Source organism: Gigantopelta aegis, chromosome 9 (genome assembly GCF_016097555.1).
Source record: "Gigantopelta aegis isolate Gae_Host chromosome 9, Gae_host_genome, whole genome shotgun sequence".
NCBI lineage: Eukaryota > Metazoa > Mollusca > Gastropoda > Neomphalida > Peltospiridae > Gigantopelta > Gigantopelta aegis.
In genome coordinates, this window is record NC_054707.1 from 82,386,130 (window position 1) to 82,411,951 (window position 25,822).

The window sequence follows — 25,822 nt, forward strand, 5'->3', positions numbered from 1 at the left end:
CACCAAATGTCTGACATCCAATAGTGGATTGATAAATCAATGTGCTCTAGTGGTGTCATCAAACAAAACAATTTGTTTTTTCTTCTATTGATTGACATAGTATAGCGATAAACCATCATAAAGTATTTGTTTCAGTTGATTTTGAATTGCTGATCATCCTGCTGTGTTTCGAAGGGCTTGTTTTGACATTGGACCTGCAACCTTTCACGGCAGCATGCAAATATAGGGTAATGTATGCAAGGGATGCACCAGATGATTCCATTTTGAGTATAGATCTGCCAACACAAGATACATCAGTTGCAAGTGAGGGGTGGGACATACCCATTGTTAAAGCATTCACTTGATGTGCAGCCAGTTGGGAAAAGGGTCGCCATCTTATACACCTTTTAAAAAAAAATTCATATTATATTTTCATGAACTCTACACCCCAGAAATTAATTTGAGTCAAGTGTTATACTTCTGGCCCCAGTTACCTAAAAAGTAAGGTTCTTTTTTTGCCTCTTACTTATGCCCATCGTCCCTTCTGTGACAGACCACTGACTACAGTTTTCCAGAGTTGTCCGTCCTGGGCTCTGGTTTCAAGCTGCCTGTCTTCTTGGTGTCCACCTGGAGGTCCCTTTGCCATGGGTTCTTTGGGTGGCCTCTTTTTCTTCTGCCTTGTGGGTTCCATATCAGAGCCTGGCTGGTGATATTTGATGCTAGTTTCTGGAGCATATGACCAATCCATCCCCATTGTCTCCTACTCTCATTTCCAGCAGCTAGTTGGTGTGTTCTCTCCCACAAGTCAATGTTGCTGATGGTGTCTGGCCAACGAATCTGGAGGATTCTTCTTAGAAAGTTGCTAATACAGGTCTGTACTTTCTTGATGGTGGTGTTAGTTGTCCTCCATGTTTCTGCTCCATACAGTAGCATCGACTTCACATTGGAGTTAAACAGGCATATCTTCATATGTAATGACAGCACTTTGGAGCTCCAGATGTTCTTGAGCTGTATAAATGCTCCTCTCGCCTTGCCAATCCGTGCTCTAACATCCACATCTGTGCCACCCTACTTGTTAAAAATACTACCCAGGTAGGTGAAGGTCTCTACCTCTTCAAGAGCATTTCCTTCCAGTGTGACTGGCTCAGTGCTGGCTGTGTTTACTGTGAGGACCTTTGTCTTTCCTGTATGTATGTTAAGCCTCACTTGTGAAGAGATGGCTGCCAGTTCAGTGATCTTCTCCTGCATCTGCTGGTGGCTGTGGGACAACAGTGCCAGATCGTCGGCAAAGTCCAAATAAAGAAAAAAATTTATTTAACAAGGCACTCAACACATTTTATTTACGGTTATATGGCATCAAACATATGGTTAAGGACAACACAGCTATTGAGAGAGGAAACCCGCTGTCGCCACTCTTTTCGATTAGCAGCAAGGGATCTTTTATATGCACCATCCCACAGACATGGTAGTACATACCATGGCCTTTGAAATACCAGTCGTGGTGCACTGGCTACCGGCATCGTGGCAGGCCATCTGTCTACAGGCGGGTAGGTACTGGGTTCGGGGATCCCAGTCGAGGCATGGGATTTTTAATCCAGATACCGACTCCAAACCCTGAGTGAGTGCTCCGCAAGGCTCAATGGGTAGGTGTAAACCACTTGCACCGACCAGAAATCCATAACTGGTTCAACAAAGGTCATGGTTTGTGCTATCCTGCCTGTGGGAAGCGCAAATAAAAGATCCCTTGCTGCCAATCGGAAGAGTAGCCCATGTAGTGGCGACAGCGGGTTTCCTCTCAAAATCTGTGTGGTCCTTAACCATATGTCTGACGCCATATAACCGTAAATAAAATGTGTTGAGTGCGTCGTTAAATAAAACATTTCTTTCTGGTGCACTGGCTGGAACGAGAAATAGCTAAATGTGGCCACCGATGGGGATCGATCCTAAACCAACAGCACATTGAGCGAGCACTTTACCACTGGACTACGTCCCGCCCCCGGCAGCAAAGTCCAAGTCCTCTAGTTGTGTCCACTGGATTCCATTTCGTCTCTGCGTAGTGCATGTTTTCATAATCCAATCCATCACCAGAAGAAAGAGGAACGGGGACAGCAGGCAGCCTTGTATAACTCCGGTCTTCACCTTGAAATGGTTGGTTAGTTGTCCTCCGCAGCATGTTCCTTCGTAACTATTCTTAATCAGATTGACCAGCTTGGTTGGTGTGCTGTAATGTTGTAATAGTTAACACAGAGTATACCTATCTATATGCTGTCGAATGCCTTTTCGTAGTCCACAAAGCGAGGAGTGGACTTTTCGTAGTCCACAAAGCGAGGAGTTCCACTCTAAGGATTGCTCTACTATGATGCAATCTGATCCACGCATGATCTGTTCGGATGGAATCCAGCTGGTTGATTCTGTGGAAGACTTTCCCCGGCACTGATAGAAGTGTGATTCTTCTGTAGTTGGAACATTTGCCGAGGTCTCCTTTCTTGGGAGGTTTTATGAGGTATCCCTCTCTCCAGTCTGCTGGTACCGCTTCCTTTTCCCAGATCTTTGTAAATAGAGGGTACAGTAGTTCCACAGAGGTGTCAATGTCTGTCTGTCTGCTGGAATGTTGTCTGGTCCTGCTTTGTTCTTCTTTAGCTGCTTCCTTGGTAGGCTTGTCACACTTGATGGCAAGTCCATTTCTGCTGGCTGTATATCTGGGGGATCTGGGGGCAGGTCTGTTCAGAAATTCTTCAAAATGTTCAGCCCATCTGTTGAGCTGTTACTCGGTTCCAGTGATGGTCTTTTCTTCCTGGTCTTTAACTGGTCATTGTGGCTTACTGTACTTATCTAAAAAGTCAGGTTCTTTTTTTGCTTCTGCTGCAGGACTATACTAGTCCATTGTGGGGGATCAATCATGTGCCCATCATGCCATTAGCGAATGCCCTACTATTGAGCAAACTCCCCCACCATCCCCTCATCTACATGCTCTACTATTGAGCAAACTCCCCCACCATCCCCTCATCTACATGCCTTACTATTGAGCAAACTCCCCCACCATCCCCTCATCTACATGCCCTACTATTGAACAAACTCCCCCACCATCCCCTCATCTACATGCCCTACTATTGAGCAAACTCCCCCACCATCCCCCCATCTACATGCCCTACTATTGAGCAAACTCCATCTACATGCCCTACTATTGAGCAAACTCCCCCACCATCCCCTCATCTACATGCCCTACTATTGAGCAAACTCCCCCACCATCCCCTCATCTACATGCCCTACTATTGAGCGAACTCCCTATCTACATGCCCTACTATTGAGCAAACTCCCCCACCATCCCCTGATCTACATGCCCTACTATTGAGCAAACTCCCCCATCATCCCCTCATCTACATGCCCTACTATTGAGCAAACTCCCCCATCTACATGCCCTACTATTGAGCAAACTCCCCCACCATCCCCTGATCTACATGCCCTACTATTGAGCAAACTCCCCCATCATCCCCTCATCTACATGCCCTACTATTGAGCAAACTCCCCCATCTACATGCCCTACTATTGAGCAAACTCCCCCATCTACATGCCCTACTATTGAGCAAACTCCCCCACCATCCCCTCATCTACATGCCCTACTATTGAGCAAACTCCCCCACCATCCCCTGATCTACATGCCCTACTATTGAGCAAACTCCCCCATCATCCCCTCATCTACATGCCCTACTATTGAGCAAACTCCCCCATCTACATGCCCTACTATTGAGCAAACTCCCCCACCATCCCCTCATCTACATGCCCTACTATTGAGCAAACTCCCCCACCATCCCCTGATCTACATGCCCTACTATTGAGCAAACTCCCCCATCATCCCCTCATCTACATGCCCTACTATTGAGCAAACTCCCCCATCTACATGCCCTACTATTGAGCAAACTCCCCCACCATCCCCTCATCTACATGCCCTACTATTGAGCAAACTCCCCCACCATCCCCTCATCTACATGCCCTACTATTGAGCAAACTCCCCCACCATCCCCTCATCTACATATTCATAAGATATTCCCTTGGAACACAAGTTCAGTTACATACAATATACACACACACACACACAAAAGATACAAATTTCATTTGTTTATTGCATAAAATCAGTATACAAGCAAGTGTAAATAGTTACAAATACATAAAATGTACGTATATCAAAGATTTTTTTTTAAGTTCCTCCTCCAAAAGCAGTGGTTATTTACAAATGACTGCTCACAAGTACTACAATATTTTAATTTTTGGGATGCTATAACTAAAATATTGACTTGTATCATCACTTGAACTAACGTTCATGTATACAATTTATTATTTGAGTATCAAACTCCACAACCTCACTCTACCTTAATAAAACAGATTTGGGGAGGGGGGGGGGGGGGGGGGAATGGTGTTAAACAAACCCAATCAGATAACATTTAATGAAATTATTCTGGAAAACTTTTCCTAAATGGAAATCTTGAAAAAACTAACAAATGTTATTTTAATAATTTACAGAATAAATCTTAAGATAAACAAAAGTAAATATGCCACCCCACTACACACACCCCCACCCCCCCAAAAAAAAAGAACAAGAAGGACATGGAATAATACTAAATTATTTAAACCCTCCCAAAAAATGAACATTAATAACACTAAAATTCAATATCAAAGCAATTAATCCAGTAAATTTGTTTAGGCACAACATGATACAAATATAAAGTGATCCTGTATACATGGAAAACATCAAACTAGATTATAACAAGATGAATCCCATGCATGTATTATTTACGTTTAAAATAATGCAAGGATCAAAGGAACACAACTTGGCTTAAAATAAACCCAACCTTTCGGAGAAATTATCACATACAACATTACTAACCATGCAAAGGTACAGGTTATTAGCAACATTCTGTAATATAAATGCTTTTCAAAATATCATACCAATACATGTAACCTCTCCATGACCACCATCGTGGACACTGTCCAGCACATCAATCGGGGCCGTAGCTAGCTACGGCCCTGTCAACTGACCGGAGGCATGTTCATTCATTTCCCAGTCACTAATGTACAACACCATTATAGAAGGTTATGATTGTCCTCTCAAACAGCAATTGTCTTGTGTGTTATAAGGAGTATTTACAAGTTGTGACATTTAAAAGTCATTGTATTACAAAATACATACATTGAAACCCCAATAAACCGGACACTCTAGGAACCAAGTAAAATGTCTGATTTTAAGGGGTATCCAGTTCACATTTTAAGGGGTATTCAGTATCCAGTGTACTGACTTTTAAAAAGGGATCACGGAAAACATCCGGTTTTGAAGAAATTCTGACTTAAAGAGGGTCCGATTTTGAGAGTTTTCACTGTTACTTGTATTATCCCAATGTCCATTCATAAAGGGGTATGTTTAATTATTCTCCATGACCACAGAAAAACTACAAAAACACATAAGACAAAAAAAACAAAAAAACAAACAAACACGCATGCCCATTAGATATCTAACACACATTAAGATCCAGGGTGACAAAATAGTTGGAAAGGTAGGAAGAAATATTTGTTAGAAGACACTTCCATTGAGGGGGAGTGATCCTGAGAACCACCAAACATCTAGCGAGTTTGTTTTTGTTTCAACGACACCACTAGAGCACACTGATTTATTAATCATCGGCTACTGGGTGTCAAACATATGGTCATTTTGACAGTCATAGAGATAAAACCTGCTAAATTTTTCCATTAGTATCAAGGAATCTTTTACATGCAACATCCCACAGACAGGATAGCACATACCACGGCCTTTGAGCATTCTATCACCAAGTTACATCAGTGAAGATAACAAAGCCACAAAAAGAGGGTTAAAGTTTGTTGTGTTCAATGACACCTCTAGAGCACATTGAATAATTACTCATTGGCTATTAGGATGTAAAATATTTGGAAATTCAGACATGTAGTCTTGGAGCGCTGGTTGGGATGGGGATGGGGGTGGGGTGGGGGTGGGGGGTAGAGAGAGTACAATTAATAAGGGGATTCATTCAACCCGTAGACACAGACATTCATGTGAGTGCTCTACAGACTCATCTATATCTAATGTAAGGCAGCAAATGAGATGAAATGGTTCATCAAACAGTTGAGGGACTGCACCCGTGCTTATACATGTAGTTAAACAGAGTTCATAACCTTAAAGATCAAACAAATTTAAAGACTTTCAAAGACTTTTGCCTGCCATTTTCAAAGACTTTTACACAGTGGTCAAAGACAACAGAATGCGATAAAAAATATCAAATCAGTTTGTTTTCATTGCTGGCCATGGCAAAAAATGTAGGTGTTTTTTTTACATGCATCAGGACAAATTAAACCTTTTAACTGGAAAATATCAAATGATGCAGCTGTAAAAGATATCATCATTGCTTTGGCTATGAGTTGTGACAAGTTAAAGACTTTTAAGGACTTTTATTACAATTCAATGACTTTCAAAGACCTAAATTAAAAAAAATTAAAAATAAAATTCAAAGACTTCCAAGGAATTTAAAGACCGCTACGAACCCTGGTATAAAAATTTTAGAGTCCAGACTCAATCTCTAATGACATCACTCGCATACAATTTGTATGGCATTGTGTTGACATTAGTGTCTCAGACTATTAGTCTAACTGTAAATGTTTCATACAGGCCTGGTCTAGAATATTACCATGAAGGAGATGACAGAAGTGACATTATATATGCCCCTGGATCCACCAGGTGTTACAATGTTTAGCATCATAGTAATTAAATTAGATGACGTATATATACAGAATGCTGAATGACATGAAACTATAAGTGTTTAGGTCTTTTTAACAGATCAGTTCTTTTATCATTAAAAATTTGGCAAGATTTTGAAGTTCACTTTTGAGCAAATTGTTCCTGAATAACAATAGTGTGGGGAAGGGATGAGGGAGGGGAGGGGAGGGGGAGGAGGATGGGTAAAGGAAAACATATGTTAGCCATTTCCAGGCACAAAAGCAGAAATAAAACTATTTATTTTGCAATAAAGAACAAAATAAATTCAAATTTCTTTATAAAAAAAATAAGACTGGACATTACGTACATTAAGAATGTAAAAGCAGCAGCTAAAACAGGTAGTGGTTTAAGTTCTATGAGATTCTTTGTTACCCTTTTATACATGAAAATGACTACTCATATACCTATGTACAGGATGAATGATTACAGATGAAAGCAGCATGCAAACTTAAACAACAAATGTCAAATTAACATACATTATACATACAATAAACACCCCTGTACGTACAGACATTTATATCAATCTTGTACTCAAAAGGGTACACCACACTGGGGAATCCTGTCTGTATCTATATAATTATAATCAACACTGGAAACGATCCTTCGAATACCAGTTAAAACTAAACACTAACACCCTCTAACAAATACACATGTATGTCTTAAATGAAAACAAAACAATTTGCAGAAAGCAATAACAATGTCTACACTTTCGACAAAATTCTGCAAAGATCTGTTTGCAATAAAAGCATCACATGTATATTAAAATCTACATTCACATCTCCAAAACTATTTTTCACTAGAGTGAAACCTCTAGAAAACGGACACAAAAGGACCAAGTAAAAAGTCTGGTTTTAGAGGTATTTGGATAAGCGAGATTCTGTCCTGTACTGATATTTAAAATGGGACCATGAATAACATCCGTCTTAAGTGAATTCTAATTTACACAGGGTCCGGTTTCGAGGGGTTTCACTGTATAATGTGTAATAATAGTTATAGTTTAGCATCCACTAATAACAAGGATATTCTAACATCTACAAACAGTTCTTAACTAATCACTGACTATTGAGTTAGCAGCAAGGAACAATCACAAAAGAAAATGTCTACATCTTGTAAAATCGTTAATTTTTAAGGACATAATATTCAGCAAATGGTGACAAAACATTTCTTATTATTATTTAAAAGATGTACAAAATCCCCCGCCCATACTAACAATTTTGACATTGTAATCACACGCATGGATTTGTAATTTAGACTTTTATATAAAGCAGTTCACAACTTTATTGTTTGTATGAATGCAATTTTAGGGAAGCTACTAATTATTCATGTAAAGGAATATTTTAGATTGAATTACAATCAGCAAAAATATTAAACTTACATACAGCTGAAAATGACTATTTCATGATATACAACAAAACACATTTTCCGGCACCTGGCACATCCAACATTTGACGACATCAATGATGACTGTGAACATAGAATACTGATCTGGTATTCCAGAACACATTATGGTAGTGTCCATAAATAACTACACATGTATATAATATGCTATAACTACTTGGTAATAAATAAGCATACTCAAAATATATTTTTTCAACATTTCATACATACATGTAAACTCTATTTCAATCTTAATGCCCATGTGTTTCTGTCCAATCATTCAATGTACAAACGAGAAGGCCTCTTTTTCATTTAAAAACTATATGCAGCAACCTGAAGTAATTCGGGGTGTGGGGAGGGAAGAGAGAGAGAGAGATATATGGAATTTTTCTAAAGAAAAGAGGCACCTACACACATGTACATGTACAGTACTGCAGAGTAACTAACATGCACAGCTGACCAAGATGGCACGTGTATTCAGGGGTTGAACTTCTTTTTTTTTTACCACTATCCAAAGGAACAGTGAATTTAAAAAAAAAACTATTCTGTCTAAAAATGTACTATCCCTTCAATTATTAATGTACCACTAGTTTTCCTGACTGTGCTATGTCGCCCTGTACAACATTGTGTAACGAACAATTGTTTATATACCTATGTCTATGCATTACTGCGTACTAGCTGGAATTACAAACGAACTCACTCCAAACATTAGTCTCGATCAAAAAGACGTTTATTTTGTACCGGTAAGTGCATGAGAAAGGTCTTAGTAGCACGAGGATTTGTTCTGCAGAAAAATGTAGCTGAAGAAAAAGCATAAGCGGAATAGTCGCAGGCGATTTTCGGTATTCCGTGCTTTATTTTCACTTTCAAGACGGAATATTGGAAGAAATGTTTTACTATTCCGTTTCGAAATTTACTATTTGCGGAATAGCTTAAAATTCGACCCCTGGTATTATATGTAGGTACCTCACTCGCCTACTTAATTAAAAAACCCTAATTATATACCTGTATGTATTAAACACTTCAGTTTGAGTGGAGTATACACCCACCCCCACCCTATCTATGTCCAAGTTACACAACTCTTTTAAAAAGAAATCACTTTAAAAAGAAAGAAACAATCACTTAAGAGGAATGTTAACCACCCTGTAATACTATTCACTCAAATTACACATATGCATACTTGCAATAGGACCGCTTTCTTTGTTCATTTTAATTTTATTTTGTACATATTGTTGTTAATAATAAATTGTTTTTGTTTGTTACCCCTCCCCCCACACTGACACATTTCTATCTGTGAAAAAGCATAGTTAAGCAATATCACATCATACTATGAATCATTTAGCAATTCTACACATTCCTGAACTGTATCCTTCAATTTTTAACTGTTTAGAACTGAACAATACAATATGAATTACCAGCATGAAAAAAAAATATGGATGGGGTAAAAACCTTCAACATCTCCTCCCAGGGTTTCTGCCAGAGGGTAAAAACCTTCAACATCTCCTCCCAGGGTTTCTGCCAGAGGATAAAAACCTTCAACATCTCCTCCCAGGGTTTCTGCCAGAGGGTAAAAACCTTCAACATCTCCTCCCAGGGTTTCTGCCAGAGGCTAAAAACCTTCAACATCTCCTCCCAGGGTTTCTGCCAGAGGGTAAAAACCTTCAACATCTCCTCCCAGGGTTTCTGCCAGAGGGTAAAAACCGTCAACATCTCCTCCCAGGGTTTCTGCCAGAGGGTAAAATGGGTATGGCACCATACACAAATTTGTTTTTTGCAGATATTATTTGTTTAACTTCAAGACCGTTTGACCAAATTAACGACTCTTTATCATTACTGTATCATTTTCTTCACCCTAACCCTAAACCAAACCCATACCCTCTATTAACTGTGGTTGCATTCAACACAAGCATTGTAAATATTCAATTTCATAGCGCTGTACCCAAAAATTTCTTTCTGATAGATATATAGATAACAATTTAACGTGTCCATATACCACTAGGGTTTCGAACACGCCCATCCAGAGTCCGACCTCTGATAAGATCGGTGGCCTGACTCGGGATGGGGGAGGATAGAGTTGAAAATGGGCAGAATTTTGAAAATAGACATTAGTTAAAAAGTTAATAGAATTAAAAAAAAAAGAAAGAAAAAAAGTTACAAGCCAAAAATAAAAAGAATTGACTGCTCGGCCGAATATTTATATAATTTGGAGCATTTTAGATGGACAGTCCAAAAATAAATAAGAGAAAGAAGAGAGGATCGGACTATTTAATAATATTAAAAAGAGAATAATTTCGACATATAATTTTGAACGGAGGTCTAAAAGTTTAAAGTCCGATCTATATGGTCCGGGCCGGGGTGAGTTTAAGGTGGGTGGAATTTGGAATACGAATTTAGTCATTAAGTCAAAGACCTAAAGCCAAAATGAGCTCATTCATACAACTCATATCTGGACAAACATTTAAGTCCAAAGAACAAAATTAGAGTGCTCGACCAAAATAAAGTGTGTCGGACTGTTTACAACCCCCCCCCCCCCCCCCAAAAACCCCATTTAAAGTCCAACTAAGCCCTTAGAACGGTTGGTGACTACGTGGACGAGATGAAGTGCTTGGCGTTGAACTGTGGCACCAGTTTCCTCCAACGGTGGGCTAGCAAGGTCTTAGCTCGACGTAAAGCTATGGTCCCACAGAGCCTGCATTGGTATACGATGGGCTACGATGGCCTAAACCTACGATGGCCCGCGATGGTAGACAATAAAATATTATGCTATTGCAATCATACGACGACGCACGTCATCGTACGACATCGCACGAGCATCCCGCGATAGGCCCACGTGGTCGTACGATGGTCTACGACATCGTACGACGTCCTGCGTCATCACAGTATGGTATATAATTAAGTTCAATTCCACTTTTAGTTCAGTACACAACTATTTGAAGATGGCAAAAGGTGAAATCAGCGCCATGATGAATCACTTTGAACAAGTCGGCTCGAACTGATGATAACGAAGTGATGGCTGGTGTTTATATACTCCCAAAGTGGCTACGAGGACCCAGCATGATCCTGCGTCCTCGCAGGATCGTCGTACGATTTCCAACGATGCCGTACGATATCATACGTGTCAGGTATTTACCTGTGGACAAGTGAAAGTTATCTACGTGGTCATACGATAGTCTACGACATTGTCCGACGGCCTACGACGTTGACCATCGTAGACCATCTTTTAAACATTTCAAAAGATGATTTTCCAACCTACGATGGCTCTCGGAGGCCACAAAATCGTACGTCGACGCAGGATGGGCTCCCCGATGCTCTACGATGGCTCTCGGAGGCCACACAATCGTACGTCGATGCAGGATGGGCTCCACGATGCTCCACGATGCTACCATCGTAGCCCATCGTATACCAACGCAGGCTCTGTGGGACCATAGCTTAATGGGTGCTGGCGATGATCTTCAGTACTCTGTGGACGGTGTAGTTGTCCATGTTTTCGAAGAGTATTCCCTGTCTGTAGAGATCATCTCAGCGCGATGTCACCACAAGTCCAAACTTCCTGTCTCGTAATTCCATGGCGTGGATGGCACACTCAACTCCGTCAGGAAACTTCTTAAATTGCCCTCAAGAATGCCTCCCGGCAGTGAGCTGGTGTCCGAGGTGTCCCCGACCAAGTATTGAGCGTACTGGCCCTTAATTTTGGAGATGGCTAGGCTCCAGGCGGTTTGAGAGAGCAGAGCGACACGTCTTTCCTCATCGAAGGCATAGTTCGGAGTGGCATTGCTTTCTGACAGAAACATTGCCCCCACCCCCTCCATTGTAAAAGCCTATAAGATATAGTGGAATTTAAGCCCCTACCACAAGCAAAAGGTTTGTACTATAATTTTGATAATTCTGAAAGTGCCTCTAAGGATTATATCATAACAATTTTGAGTTACAGCAAAATAAAATGTTTCTTGTAAATCTGATTTGCATTTGTACATATCTTGAAACATTCTTACATCACAAGTGTCATGGTGGTATTAATTAGTACATATATTTTTATCTGTTCACTGTGAACTCGTGTTCAAAATGAGTTTAATTTCTAGTTTAAGCATTTTCTGCTGCTCCTTCACTGTCCGACCGTTCATGAATGACGGACAAGGCCATCTTGCGACTTGACCGTGAACCCGCAGAATCCTCACTCTCGAAAACATCGTCCGTGTACTCTAAATCCGACAACAAGCGTCTCTTGGGGCGGTACCCCCACGGCACCCTCTGTCCTCTCAGTGAACGACTAGCATTTATGGGCGGGTCACATGGGTTATGCAATGGCATAGTTGCCTCCCTCTGTGGTGCAGCAAGACGAATCTGTCTGATGACGACATAACCACTATCGGCATCATCTGGAAAAATATAAATAGTTAGTACTAGACAAATGTAAGAGCTTTGTAAATAAATACATAAATTTATAACCCTAAAGATCACTGATAACAGACATTTTTTAAATTTTCTGTTATCACTCATTGGTGTAATGTACATGTCACCAACCACCGCAATTAAGAAAATATCTACAGCAAAAAACATGCCATGGAGAAAAAAAAAATTCAAATATATACCATATTTAGCTGTTACTTATTCCCCCAATCAGATGTGGTGGTTTAAATACAAATATGTTTTTTTACTTTTTAGTTGTGAATAATTTTTACATGCTCATATACCACTAGAGTTTCAAGTATGTCCATACCGGGGCCCGTCTTTGGATAGCCAGGGGCTTGTCCTTGGACAGAAAAAAAAATAAGCGGACAATTTCGAAATTTACATCCAAAAATTAAATAGTGGGCCTTTAAAATTTTTATGCGCATCTCTAATTAATATAATTAATAAAGAAAATTCTACCGGCCTCGTTGGCGTCGTGGCAGGCCATCGGTCTACAGGCTGGTAGGTACTGGGTTCGGATCCCAGTCGAGGCATGGAATTTTTAATCCAGATACCGACTCCAAACCCTGAGTGAGTGCTCCGCAAGGCTCAATGGGTAGGTGTAAACCACTTGCACCGACCAGTGATCCATAACTGGTTCAACAAAGGCCATGGTTTGTGCTATCCTGCCTGTGGGAAGCGCAAATAAAAGATCCCTTGCTGCCTGTCGTAAAAGAGTAGCCTATGTGGCGACAGCGGGTTTCCTCTAAAAAAATCTGTGTGGTCCTTAACCATATGTCTGACGCCATATAACCGTAAATAAAATGTGTTGGGTGCGTCGTTAAATAAAACACTTTAAAAAAAAAAAAAAAAATTCTACTCATTAAATTTGGTTGGGTGGTCAAAAGAAATTAGATAAGATCAGTGGCCTGACTTGGGATGGGGGGGGGGGGGGGGTAAGAGTTGAAAATGGGCACAGCTTGGAAAATAGCAATTAGTAAAAAAGTTAATAGAACATTTTTTTTTTAAAGAAGAAAAAAAAAAGTTACAAGCCAAAAATAAAAAGAATTGACTGCTCGGTCAAATATTTATATAATTTGGAGCATTTTAGGACAGTCCAAAAATAAATAAGAGAGAGAAGAGAGGATCGGACTATTTAATAATATTAAAAAAACGAAAGAAATTTTGACAAACTTTTGAACGAAGGTCTAAAAGTTTAAAGTCTGATCTATATGTCCATGTGAGTGGCCTTTGTTATGGCCGTTAGGGTGCACAGCTTGTAGGGACGAGATGGGTTGTATCCCGTCAAGAAAACCCCTAGATTGACAGTCAATAGACGTTGAAGGTGTAGTGCTGTGCTGAAATACAGATCTTGAGAAGCCGGATCCGTCTGAACGAGAGAGAAAATCAGACTAGGGTATAGTCCAGTCGTCATGGGTTGGTATAGTGGTGCGGACGGGCCCGACTCCGGGGGATACGAGATGGTATCACAATAAAGTAAAGTAAAGTCTAGAAAAGAGTAAAAGGGGCCGACCCCGATTCCTATTTCTTCTTAGAGTGGGGCGGTCACTCTTCCAGTGCTGCTAGGACAGGCTCGGACATGTAGAGACTAAACGCGAACAACTGTGGCGATCTGCAGAATGGCCGTCATACGAGTCACAAAAAAACAAGTAAACATAGTCAGACGGAAAAATGATGTGGAGGCAAGGAATCTCGCTAAAAAAGAATCCAACATGGTGGTGCAGACTGTTGAAACGAGAAGCTTTCCAGCGTTCAATCAGTTCCAATGGCCGCATACATCCCAGTAGAAAACTTCACTTCGCTGACAAAAACAACGAAGTGAAGGATCCCCAAGTCGAGCCGCGAAAGCACGTGCAGTGTGCACAAGTGAAACAAACATGTCTTACCGTGTCGAGCTCCAGACTGGGAATGTTTTTAGTTGCACATACTTAATGTATACTTCTATTAGCATGAGAGTTTTGTAGTATTAAATTCATGTAAAGTGCACTGAACTGAGTAGTTTTCATCCATGTGTACATGTACATTGGAAGTACGACAATGTGATAACGATCTAACAACGTCGCCAGTATGATGTCACTACCAGTTTTTTTACTCAATGCATATAGGTTACTACCATATTACTATTAGTGTAAAAAAAAATGCTTGCAGAAATTAAGAACTCCACAGCATAGCTGACTATCATGGGCAATTGCACGAGTTTTGTAACCATCTTATTGAAATTTATCATATATCATACATGTATATAGTAATATACATGTATACATATGTACAGACATGTACATGCAGATATATGGTAAATTTGTATTATAAACACAATTTAAGCCTTCTGAAAGTTAAACTGGAAAAAAAATCTCAAAACATGTGTAATTTTGCTAATTATTTTCTTCCAAAGATTACTGAGCCTTTAAAAATGTCTGTACAATGTAATCGTTAACTCATGTGACTTTGTTTGCAAACCATTCAAATTTGTTTTATATTCAAGCCACCAGTTAATCCATCCTTTCACACACCTGCTGCCCTTAAGGGCCCGGTGACAGGAAGCACTTTATTCTCACTGTTAATCATGTCCTGCATTGTATACAGACCCCTTAAATCAGCTACCTACTCAAAGTGTCCACTGCTACTGGTATTTTAAAAAGGGATACTTGGGTATCTTGGTTGGAGTGTTTACTGTGACAAAAATAGAGCTGATGCAAGAACTACGTGTATGAATTAGGCCACCTATAAAAGAAAGTTTTAATGGACAAGACCATGACCTACATACATTTACATGTATGTAATAATATACATGTTTCATTTTATAAATAAACCGGTTATCAGGCATTTTAATTTTTAAATAATTATATAATATACAATGCACATTGTACTACATGTATATATTATTTTAGGGAGTGAGGAATAAAGAAAAAAAAAGAAAAGAAAAAAAAGAGAAGATGGGATAAATGATTTCTTTTTAAAGTGGACTATATTTAAATTTGTACACTAAATGTACAAGTCTGTATACATCAGACATGATAAAGGTTAGGCTGCTATCTAATTTAGAGTAAAGGACATGTATTTAAAAAAAATAAAAAATCATAGAGTAATATACTGCAAATGGCTCCCATGGCTAGTGATATTCAGTGTTGGGCTAGTAAATAACTACTATTGCCTTGCCAGACAGGGCTTCTAGATTATGGTAGCCACACTCCCATGGCTAGTGATATTCAGTGTTGGGCTAGTAAATTACTACTATTGCCATGCCGTATGGCTAGTGAGATGTTTTTGGTCAATTATTGAAGTTAATTAAAACAAATTTAAATATGAATATTCTGCCCCATCCCCCAATGTTAGTGTTTTTAGGCTCCGCCTCCCTCTTTAGGTGACATATCCAATTAATATTATTTAATAAAATTGTATTAAATTAAAGTAAAGTAGGGCTAGTGAATTTTTAATCGTGGCTAGTACATTTTTAAAATCCCTGTTCCCATGCCTAGTGGATTTTATAAAAATTCTAGAAGGCGTGTATGTACCTGTACTTTGTACATGTATGTATGTAAAAGTACCTGTACATGCACATTGGAATTAACAAAAGATTATATTATTTTTAAAACTTTGGCCGAGTATAATGGCTAAATTTAATTACTAAATGTGTATCATAAATCTATATAAATTTATATTTAAATACAAAGACCTATGTAGCCTTATTGTGGAGCCATCTAACTAGTCTTTATTGAACATGTATCCATTTCATGTCATAAAAAGAAAAGAAAAAGAGCAACAAATGGTGCTGATGACAGGCCAGGAAGTGGATTTAAGATAATTCTAACAAAGGGCCTGCTTCTCAAATGTTAATTTTTCAAAGCAAACAGATGGAGGCGAGTGAAAGGCAAAGTGTGTTTGGCAGAACCAGTGTTGTCGACGTGAGAAGGATGCTCAACAAGTAACCCCCTGTGTAAACTAGAAATGCCGGTGTTGGCCTTCACACAGCAAAGAGGAGGCCAGAATTAGATTTATTCAATACCTGTGACAAATAGGTGATGTCACAAATATCAAACTCAAACTTGGACAGATGAAACCGTTATATATAATATAAAAATATGATAGTATACATGTATGTATGTACTATCTGTATATATGTACAATGTATGTACATGTATACCTACATATGTATAACTCTCTTTACTATTGTTTTTGTTAATTATTGTTGTTTTTTACAATTTATAAAACAGTTAGCAGGGATGCAGAAAATACTTGCCTGCTTGCGAGTAAAAATTATCATGTATGAGTTAAAAAATGCAACTACCAGCCCGAAGGTCTGTGTCTTTTTTATTTCGTTTGCCATGTGATGTTGATCAAGTGTTAATAATATTTTGTCAGTACATAAATTTATATATATCATTTGAAGTGAAGACACTGTACATTACAATATTGTTAATAATATATTATTCTATAGACCGGTGGACTAGTAAAAATGCTGGCGGGCTAGTAAATGTTAGTTGGTTCTGGTCCGGAGGGCTAGTTAAATATTTTCTATTTCTGCACCCCTGGTTAGATCAGTGTTTCTGCCAGAAAGAAATTTTTGGGTATGGTGCTATGAAATTGAATGTAACCACATGTCAATAGGGGTTATGGAGGACCTCCCCAGAATGAAAATGGGTTACATTTTAGGGCTAGGGTTAAGAAAATCATACAGTAATGATAAGAGTAATTAATTTTGTGAAAAAGTCAACTTTAAAAAAATTAAATTTGGGTACCCGTTTTACCGTCTGGCAGAAACCCTGTAGATGTAATTGGAAAAGACCACTAATGTACTCGTTTTATTGGACATTTATCTTTAGTGATACCAGCACCTGAACAAAGCATATTAGCCTGAGATAAAATTAGGCTGGCAATTTGAGACATTTTCTCAACCACAAAATATATTTACTGTCAATTTTCTAATTTGACAGGTACATGTAACATGTAGATAAGAGAAAATACACTTTTTACATTTTTAATGTTAATTTTTTTAAATGTATTCAAAATTTTAAAAATCTCTCCAGTCTTGACTTAATTTTATTTTTACATTTTAAATTTAACAAAATTAAATTTCAAAATTTCATTAGTTTGTGAAGACTTGTCCGTAAGAATATTTCTAAATAATAAGTTTCAATTTAATCAAAACTCTAAAAGAAGACAAATTTCTATTTAAAAAGTTTAAGTTTAATAAAACTTCACATTTCAAAAATATCTCTATTACTAGTATTAGTTTGTGGAGGGTGCCCCAGAGGGTCATAGAACAAAGTTTCAGAACTATCCTGGAGAAAATAAGCCTTTCCAATTTTCAATTATTATTTCTTTTAAACATTTAATAAAAGTTCAAAATCTCTCTCTATTACAAGTAGTTTGTGGAGGGTGCTCCAGAGGATAATTTTCAGAACAATTCAATCAAAACTGAAGAGACTTCAAAAGAAATGTTGACGGACAGATGCCAGACAAATCAGTATTAGAAAGGCTCATCTGAAGAACGTCATAGCGGAGTTAAAAACTGTGTGACTACCGAGGGCCTCACATCATTTGTTAGACAACAGGAAGATGGCAGGCTCTCTCTGAGCAAGCTTTACAAGCATGTGTGGTCCATCTGGCCCTAGCAAATAATCAAACACTAGCACTGCATAGAGAACAAACACAACCTCCTGTTGGACAATAATACTGGCCTTGTCACCAGTATTCAGACCGTCACCACAGTGACATTTCACGTTACTTACTTGACAAGCACTTAACAAAAAAACAAGCAGAAAAAATAACATATACATGTACAGGTATTCACCAATACGTACACATACAGAGTTGACATAATTTTTGATATATACATGTATTAAATAATTTAATTCACTGATTAATGTCCAGGCCTTTGTGATGTTACGAATCATTTGTTACACACAGGACTCGATCTTAACTGACCATGCAGTGTTCTTGCTGCTCCATTTAAGTGGGGTGCCCTACAAAGCTATTGCATTTTGTCCCCCTCCTTTATTTTTCTGTGCCAATCTTTATTTTCCCACACCCTACTACCGTATATTTACAGCACCTATCTCCGCTATTTCCAAATGCATACTTCTTTCCACACAAAAAAAATCTGATCAGTCTGCACACTGGACATGAAAGAAAACAAGCTGTGTTTTGTGTACACAAAAAAGCAACTGACAAAAAACTTCAGTGCTTATGACAGTTACCATAATGTAATTTAACAGTATTTTTAACAGTCTCTATTTTGTCCCACACCTGTATCCATTTGTATACATGTTTAATACACACAATAAAAGTTATATTTTATTTGAGCAATGAAAACATTTTATTTTTATGGATTCAGCAATCTTCGACTGAAAAACTACTCAATGGCACCAAATTTATCACCTGACCAGAACCGTCATTCTGTCTTTTGTTTCCACTAACTATCGACTGATATTTTGTCCTCAATTTCAAATTTAATTGGTTGTAACTGATGATTTTTATATTCTGTCATTCTGTTTATTCAGCAATTCTTTATAAAATATTTATAACTTTTAATTTTTAGGGGGATATCACCGCTATAAAAACAACGGAAGTGGTAGTAGTGTTTATCATTTTAAAAATCATTTATCTATAATATTGCAACTTTGATCCGTTTAGCAAAACTGGAACTGCCTGTGAATGTCAGACCGACAACATCTCCGGTTCAATTAAAAGACGAGTTGGCTTGTATATATGTATTTCGTATCAACCTTTTTGTACCAAATACTGAGAGGTAAAATAAGGAGTATGTCTTTCAACAAAGTCAACCAACACACAATGATATATGGTAACTAAGCTATCCTTCTTTTTTCCTTTTCGTTTTTTTTTTTTGAAGGGTGTGATATGGTACCACGCGGCTGCCCTCCTTTTAATTTTCACCTAGCGAGAACATTGCAGCACCAACTGCAACTGCAGTAATTGTGATATGAATTGCCTTTGTGGTCTATTTTTTTGTTATTAAACTGAAGGCAACACTTACCATACCCCCAAAAAATTAAAATTAGCCCTGTTGTGTTAAAATATCCAACTTGCTTTAACTAATTACATATAAACGTGTACCATTTGCACACAGAATTGTAATTACAGTTGAATCCTGTTGGGTCGAACTCCGTCGCTGCTTGAGAAAGTGTTCGAGCCAGTGGGTAGTTCGATCTAACTATTCAGTCAACAAAGTGTAAGTGTAACATGGGACTTCGTTCTCGGTTGCAGTGTATTCGACTCTTTTGAGTTTGACCCAACAGGATTCTAGTGTACATGTGTGTACACAAATCTGTTTATTTATTTATAGAAAACTGAAAAAAAACCCAGATCCTCACCATCATAATCTTCAGGACTCTTGATATGTGTTGTTGCCTGCAACTTGCGACAAGCAAAAAACACAATGATAGTCGCTAAAACAATCAAAGCACACAAAACACCAATGAGTGCAAAGGCAAGGTTTTTCCAGTACTGTCCAACATCTTTTGTTATCGTCGGCATTTCGTCAATCTCCACCACTGGAACCAACACATCGGTTTGCTCTCCTCTCCGAGCGTCAGGGGGATCAAGCGAATAGTGGTAGCCCTTTCCACCATCGTCACTCACAGAGTTAAAATCCTGGAACTCAAAAAACTTGGTACACACTGTATCTAGGTATCGAGTGCAGGGTTTTCGAATGATGTTATTGGTGGGGCACGTTGAGCAGATCTTACAAGTCTTCAGTTCCTTGCTCCAGTACTGTCCCGTCTTGCAGTGCTGGAATCCACACAACACGGGGATAAATGTCAAGACTACAAAATTCACTAGAAACAACATTATGTGGGAGTGTCTTCAATGAAACCTTTAAGTAGTCAGTGTGTAATCTGGCCAAGATGATTACGGTGAATCCATTACCTGAAACAAACAACAACAATGAAGCAAATTATATTAAATATCACTAAGATGGATAATAAAGAAATACATGTATGGAAAAGTTAAAATCCTTTTTCTTATACAGGGTACCCGAGTTAAGAACAATACTGCATTAGTATTGTCTATAAATTAAATAATGATCAAGAATTCCACAAATTAAATGTGTCACTTATCAAACCTTTTTGGTGTATTGTGATGAACATCAGTCATCATATTTGGAATTGGATCCCCCTTTCAGAAATCCTGCATCCGTGCCTGTGAAGTGTTTCATTGACCTAGAACTTGTACGCATCATGTAGGTAGGTTTTGAAAAACTGATGAAAACATGAAACTATAATGCAAAAGTTGACATCATCGCTGCTGTTTGAAAAGTAATACCTATAAATATCTTAGCTTTTAATACTTGGTAAAGGCAAGACAAAAACAAATTCAGTAACAGATGCCAAAGTATCCCATGTACAAAATAAATTATACATTAATATTATCCCAATTAATTCATTGCAAATCCCAGTGTACAGGGAACATTTTCTTATCAAAATCTTGATTAGAGATACTTGTAGTCAATTTAAACTGGATTAGAAACTACTGTTTAATATTTTTAAATTGAGTAGCGATCTCTGAAACTTGCATAGCAAATCGTGATATGATACTGAACAAAATGTTTCCTGTACAATGTATATAAATTTATGTCAAAATATTCAGGAGTCTGGATACCTAATTTTGATTACAGTACACCACAATTGATAGTGAATTCAAAAGTTTTTTTGCAAAATGACATCAGTTTTTTACACCTAAACACAAGAAACTTTTCTACAGCTTTCATAACCGCACAAGCAGAGGCAACTGAAGGTGTACACAGATGAGCATTACAGAATATTTTAAACAAGGGATTGTAAGTATTTTACAGAAATGATATTACTCAAACTACTCTAATGACAAAGTACTTGAAATATGACGGCTCGACTGATGACTGAGCATTTTAGTACAATTATACGATAATATGGTATGTACGGTTTTAGGTAGTTATGCTATATAACTATGAACACGTTAAAAAAAACCTACACTTTCTGTTGTGTGGATGCGTAAACAAATGTGTATAAGAAGCAGAAGTTTGTCAATTCTACAAATAATGGCAAAATGCTTGTTGATATCTTTTAAATAATAATAAAAACAAAACACAAATTGAAAATTCTGACGAATGCGAACTCGAGTTCCAAACTTACAAATCGAGTTCGATAGGCTTACTGCCAGTACTGCTGGGACCTCAGGCTTATAAAAAACCCAGTTTAAAACTCGAATCAACGTACACAGTATGTGTTTATTTATGCTGAATTATTGTCAAATACTCACCACTCGAGATTAAGACTAAACATATTTTAATCGCCAGAAACAGAAAACTTTTCTTCCATCACCGTCAAAAGTTGTCTGCACTCCCACGCACCTTCCCTTTGTTACACATGACTGCTCCCAGAATTCCAAACGATCACGTGACCCTTTTAGGCTTTATGAATGAAATGCTAGTATGTGGAACTGGTATGGCCCACCTGTAGTATGGTATCTAGTCTAGAGGTAACACCAATATGAAAACACAAAATACAGGTGAATTCTAGTATCGTAACTAGTCGGAATTTACATCGTGATATGATAATAATAAATTTTAAAAAGGAGTTTACTTGATAATTGAACATTGCGGTCGAGTAATATTGAAATGGTGTGTGTAGGGGCCTACATGTTACAAATAAACATAATAGGCCCTATATTACACACACAAACGCACGCACGCACGCACGCACGCATGCATGCACACACACACATGCACACACGTACGTACGTACGTACGAACGTACACGCACACACACACACGTGTAATGATTATTAATTTTTTTAACACGTGAACCAACGTAACATTTTTATTACAAAATTCCTATGTAAATAATAATAAATAATAAAAAGAAGAAAGGTTTCACAACAAATTTAAATTACTCTCAAACTGTAAAGATTAAATCTCATATTTAGCACAGAGTTGTCAAGCTAGGACGTTCATCGTTGCAACTGAAAGAATGTTAAAGTTTGTTTTGTTTAACGACACCACAAGAGCACATTGATTTATTAATCATATTTGGCAATTTCGACATATAGTCTTAAAGCCGCACACCCTAGTTCCATCCAGCGAAAATAAATTATAATTTGGTTAATCTACAAACCTGTAACACACTTAGATCACGTTTTTATCAAATGGAGTGAAAAAGCAGGTTTTATATTGATAAATACCATGGGAATCCCCATGTCCCAATTGCTTGAAATAATTTTGAAAGTTAGTATTCTGATGTCACCGGTAGATGTCGCTCGAAGCACAACGATGCCTACGTCACGACACATTTCATAGACTTGGGGTGCGTTTCTTTCACCTCTCCTGGACATGTTCCAACTGTTCTGTCCTGGTTGTATCACCTCTGCAGATATCGTAAGACTTAGCAAAATTATTGGTTTTAAGGGTTTGTAACGTTTTGTATTGAGACACTTACTTGTCTGAACTTTATTGTTACTGAAAATGTTCACGAACTGTGAAGAAAAATCTCACAAATGAACAACAACAAATCGGATGTTGATAGCGCGAACCGTGCACGAGAAAACAAACCGAACCAAAATGATAACGGTCACGTGATATACCAACGTCTGTGACATTGAAATGGAAATATCCCCTCTAAAAATAGATTAGACCTTGTCTGCTCAACGTTTTTTTCTCAGATGTGCGTGCGATTTATGAAATACGAAAAATGCATTTTGTGGTATTACAAAAACCAGGATTACCAAAAAACACTTCAGGTGAATGGAAATGTATATTCTAAATAATAAACGGTAAGTAAAGTGCAATTTTATTTGTGAAAAAATGGGTTTAATAGCGAAAAACAACGCCGTAATGGTTAACAACTAGCCGTAACTAGGGTGTGTCCCTTTAAACACGCTACATTTTTCCGTTAGTAGCAAGGGATCTTTTATACGCACCATCTCACAGACAGGATAGCACATACAACGATCTTTGATATACCTGTCGTGGTGCATTAGCTGGAGCAACTGAATGAAATATTTATATCAGTGATTGATTAATAATCAGTTAAAACGTGTACAATTTACTACTTTATCCCCTCTGCGTGCTCCTAAATTAATTAACTGCAAATAAATAAATAAATAAATAAATAAGTAAATAAGTATGTCATATAAATAAATAAATAAAATGAATAAATAAATAAATAAATAAGTAATAAACAAGATATCTTATGTTCAATAAGAATCTGGAGTACAGTCTACGCTCGAACAAAGTTGGTACAATTTGTGAACGTAACGGCCCCACGGTCTAAAAAACAAACAAGAACGTAAACCTCCTCCCCAAAAAAACCCCAACAAACAAAACAAACAAACAAACAAACAAACAACCAACAACAAAACCCAACAACAAAAACAAAAACAAGTTCCAAACCCCAAAACAATCAAGCAAAAAACCCAAAACAACAACAACAAAAAACAACAACCCTAAACGGGTGGTGGAGGGAAGACGGGTGTGTGTTGGGTTATGGGGTGTGGTGGGGGGTGAGGGTGGTTTGGATGGGAAGCACGTCCCCTCAATGCCCCACCACTTATTCAGGGCCGTAGCTAGGATTTTTTGTTTGGGTGGGGGTGGGGGGGGGGGGTGGGGACAACTGAATACAGTAGTTAATAGTCTAAAACTCCTTTTCTTTAAGTTTCTATAATGCTTTCCGAATTTTTTCAGGGGGGGGGGGGGGCCTTGCCCCCCTGCTAGCTACGGCCATGCTATTACGCTATACTATTTCCAGTCCCTCACAATATACGACTCATATACAATATAGTTACCCTTCCCTAATGTGGGTGGCTCCCAGTATACAATCCTGGCTACTCTAATGCTGTAAAAAAGAAAATATTTGATATGAATCTTTAGCCGTTAAAACGGGTCATCTTAATAACTAGTAGGAAAGTTTGTTTGTTTTGTTTAACGACACCACCAGAGCAGGCCTGTAGCCAATGGTGGGTCGGTCGACCCCTCCTACCGGTGCCTTTTTTCCAATATGCCCCCGGGCCCTCCTAAACAACTCGGGCGTTTCCCCCCCTCTCAAAATCCTGGCTACGGGCCTATAGAGCACATTGATTATTAATCATCAGCTATTGGATGTCAAACATTTGCTAATTTTGACATATAGTCATAGAGAGGACACCCGCTACATTATACCACGGCCTTTGATATACCAGTCATGGTGCACTGGCTAGAGAGAGAAATAGCCTAATGGCCCCACCGACGGGAATCGATCCTAGACCGACCACGTATCAAGCGATCGTTTTACCACTGGGTTATATTCCGCCCTCAACTATCAGGAAAGAAGGAAGGAAATGGTTTATTTAATGCCGCACTCAACACATTTTATTTACGGTTATATGGCGTCGGACATATGGTTAAGGACCACACAGATATTGAGAGAGGAAACCCGCTGTCGCCACTTCATGGGCTAGTGGTGGTGGTGGTAGTAGTATAGTAGTAGTAGTAGTGGTGGTGGTGGTAGTAGTAGTGGTGGTGGAGGTAGTAGTAGTAGTCGTCGTAGTAGTAGTAGTTGTAGTAGTAGTAGTAACATTAGTAACAGTAGCAGCTAAGTAGTAGTAATAGTATACTAGTAGTAGTAGTGGTGACCAGTGGTGGTGGTGGTAGTAGACGTAGTAGTAGTAGCAGTATTAGTAGTAGTAGCGGTAGTAGTAGTAGTAGTAGTAGTAGTAGTAGTAGTAGCAGTAGCAGTAGCAGTAGCAGTAGGAGTAGGAGTAGTAGTAGTAGTAGTAGTAGCGGTAGTAGTAGTAGTAGTAGTAGTAGTAGCAGTAGCAGTAATAGTAATTGTAGTAGCAGTAGCAGCGGTAGTAGTAGTAGTAATAGTAGTAGCAACTGTAGTAGTAGTAGCACTACTACTACTAGTAGTAGTAGTAGCAGCAGCAGCAGCAGTAGCAGTAGTAGTGTTTGTAGTATAAATAGTAGTAGTAGTAGTAGTAGTAGTAGTAGTAGTAGTAGTAGTAGTAGTAGTAGTAGTAGTAGTAGTAGTAGTATAGTAGTAGTAATAGTAATAGCAATAGTAGTAGTAGTAGTAGTAGTGGTGGTGGTGGTAGTAGTAGTGGTGGTAGTAGTGGTGGTGGTGGTAGTAGTAGTAGCAGCAGCAGCAGCAGCAGCAGCAGCAGCAGCAGTAGCAGCAGCAGCAGCAGCAGCAGCAGCAGCAGTAGTAGTAGCAGCAGCAGCAGCAGCAGTAGTAGCAGCAGCAGTAGTAGTAGTAGCAGCAGCAGCAGCAGCAGTAGTAGTAGTAGCAGCAGCAGCAGCAGCAGCAGCAG

At 38.5% G+C, this 25,822-nt stretch overlaps 1 protein-coding gene and 1 pseudogene across 2 annotated transcripts; both read right to left on the reverse strand.

Moving 5' to 3' along the window:
* Positions 1–505: 505 nt before the first annotated feature.
* Positions 506–9,844, reverse strand: LOC121381791 (annotated as a pseudogene).
* A 605-nt stretch (positions 9,845–10,449) lies between these two features.
* Positions 10,450–21,935, reverse strand: LOC121380381. Of its 2 annotated transcripts, none has more exons than XM_041509170.1 (3): positions 21,800–21,935; positions 19,876–20,431; positions 10,450–12,510 (listed from the first exon to the last, which is right to left on the reverse strand). In XM_041509170.1, exons 2-3 carry the CDS (start codon positions 20,351–20,353, stop codon positions 12,215–12,217), a joined length of 774 nt encoding a protein of 257 aa, XP_041365104.1. In that variant the 5' UTR covers positions 20,354–20,431; positions 21,800–21,935; the 3' UTR covers positions 10,450–12,214. The 2 variants fall into 2 exon arrangements, with proteins under 2 accessions (XP_041365104.1, XP_041365105.1); XM_041509171.1 differs by lacking the exon at positions 21,800–21,935 and adding an exon at positions 21,512–21,638.
* Positions 21,936–25,822: the final 3,887 nt, after the last annotated feature.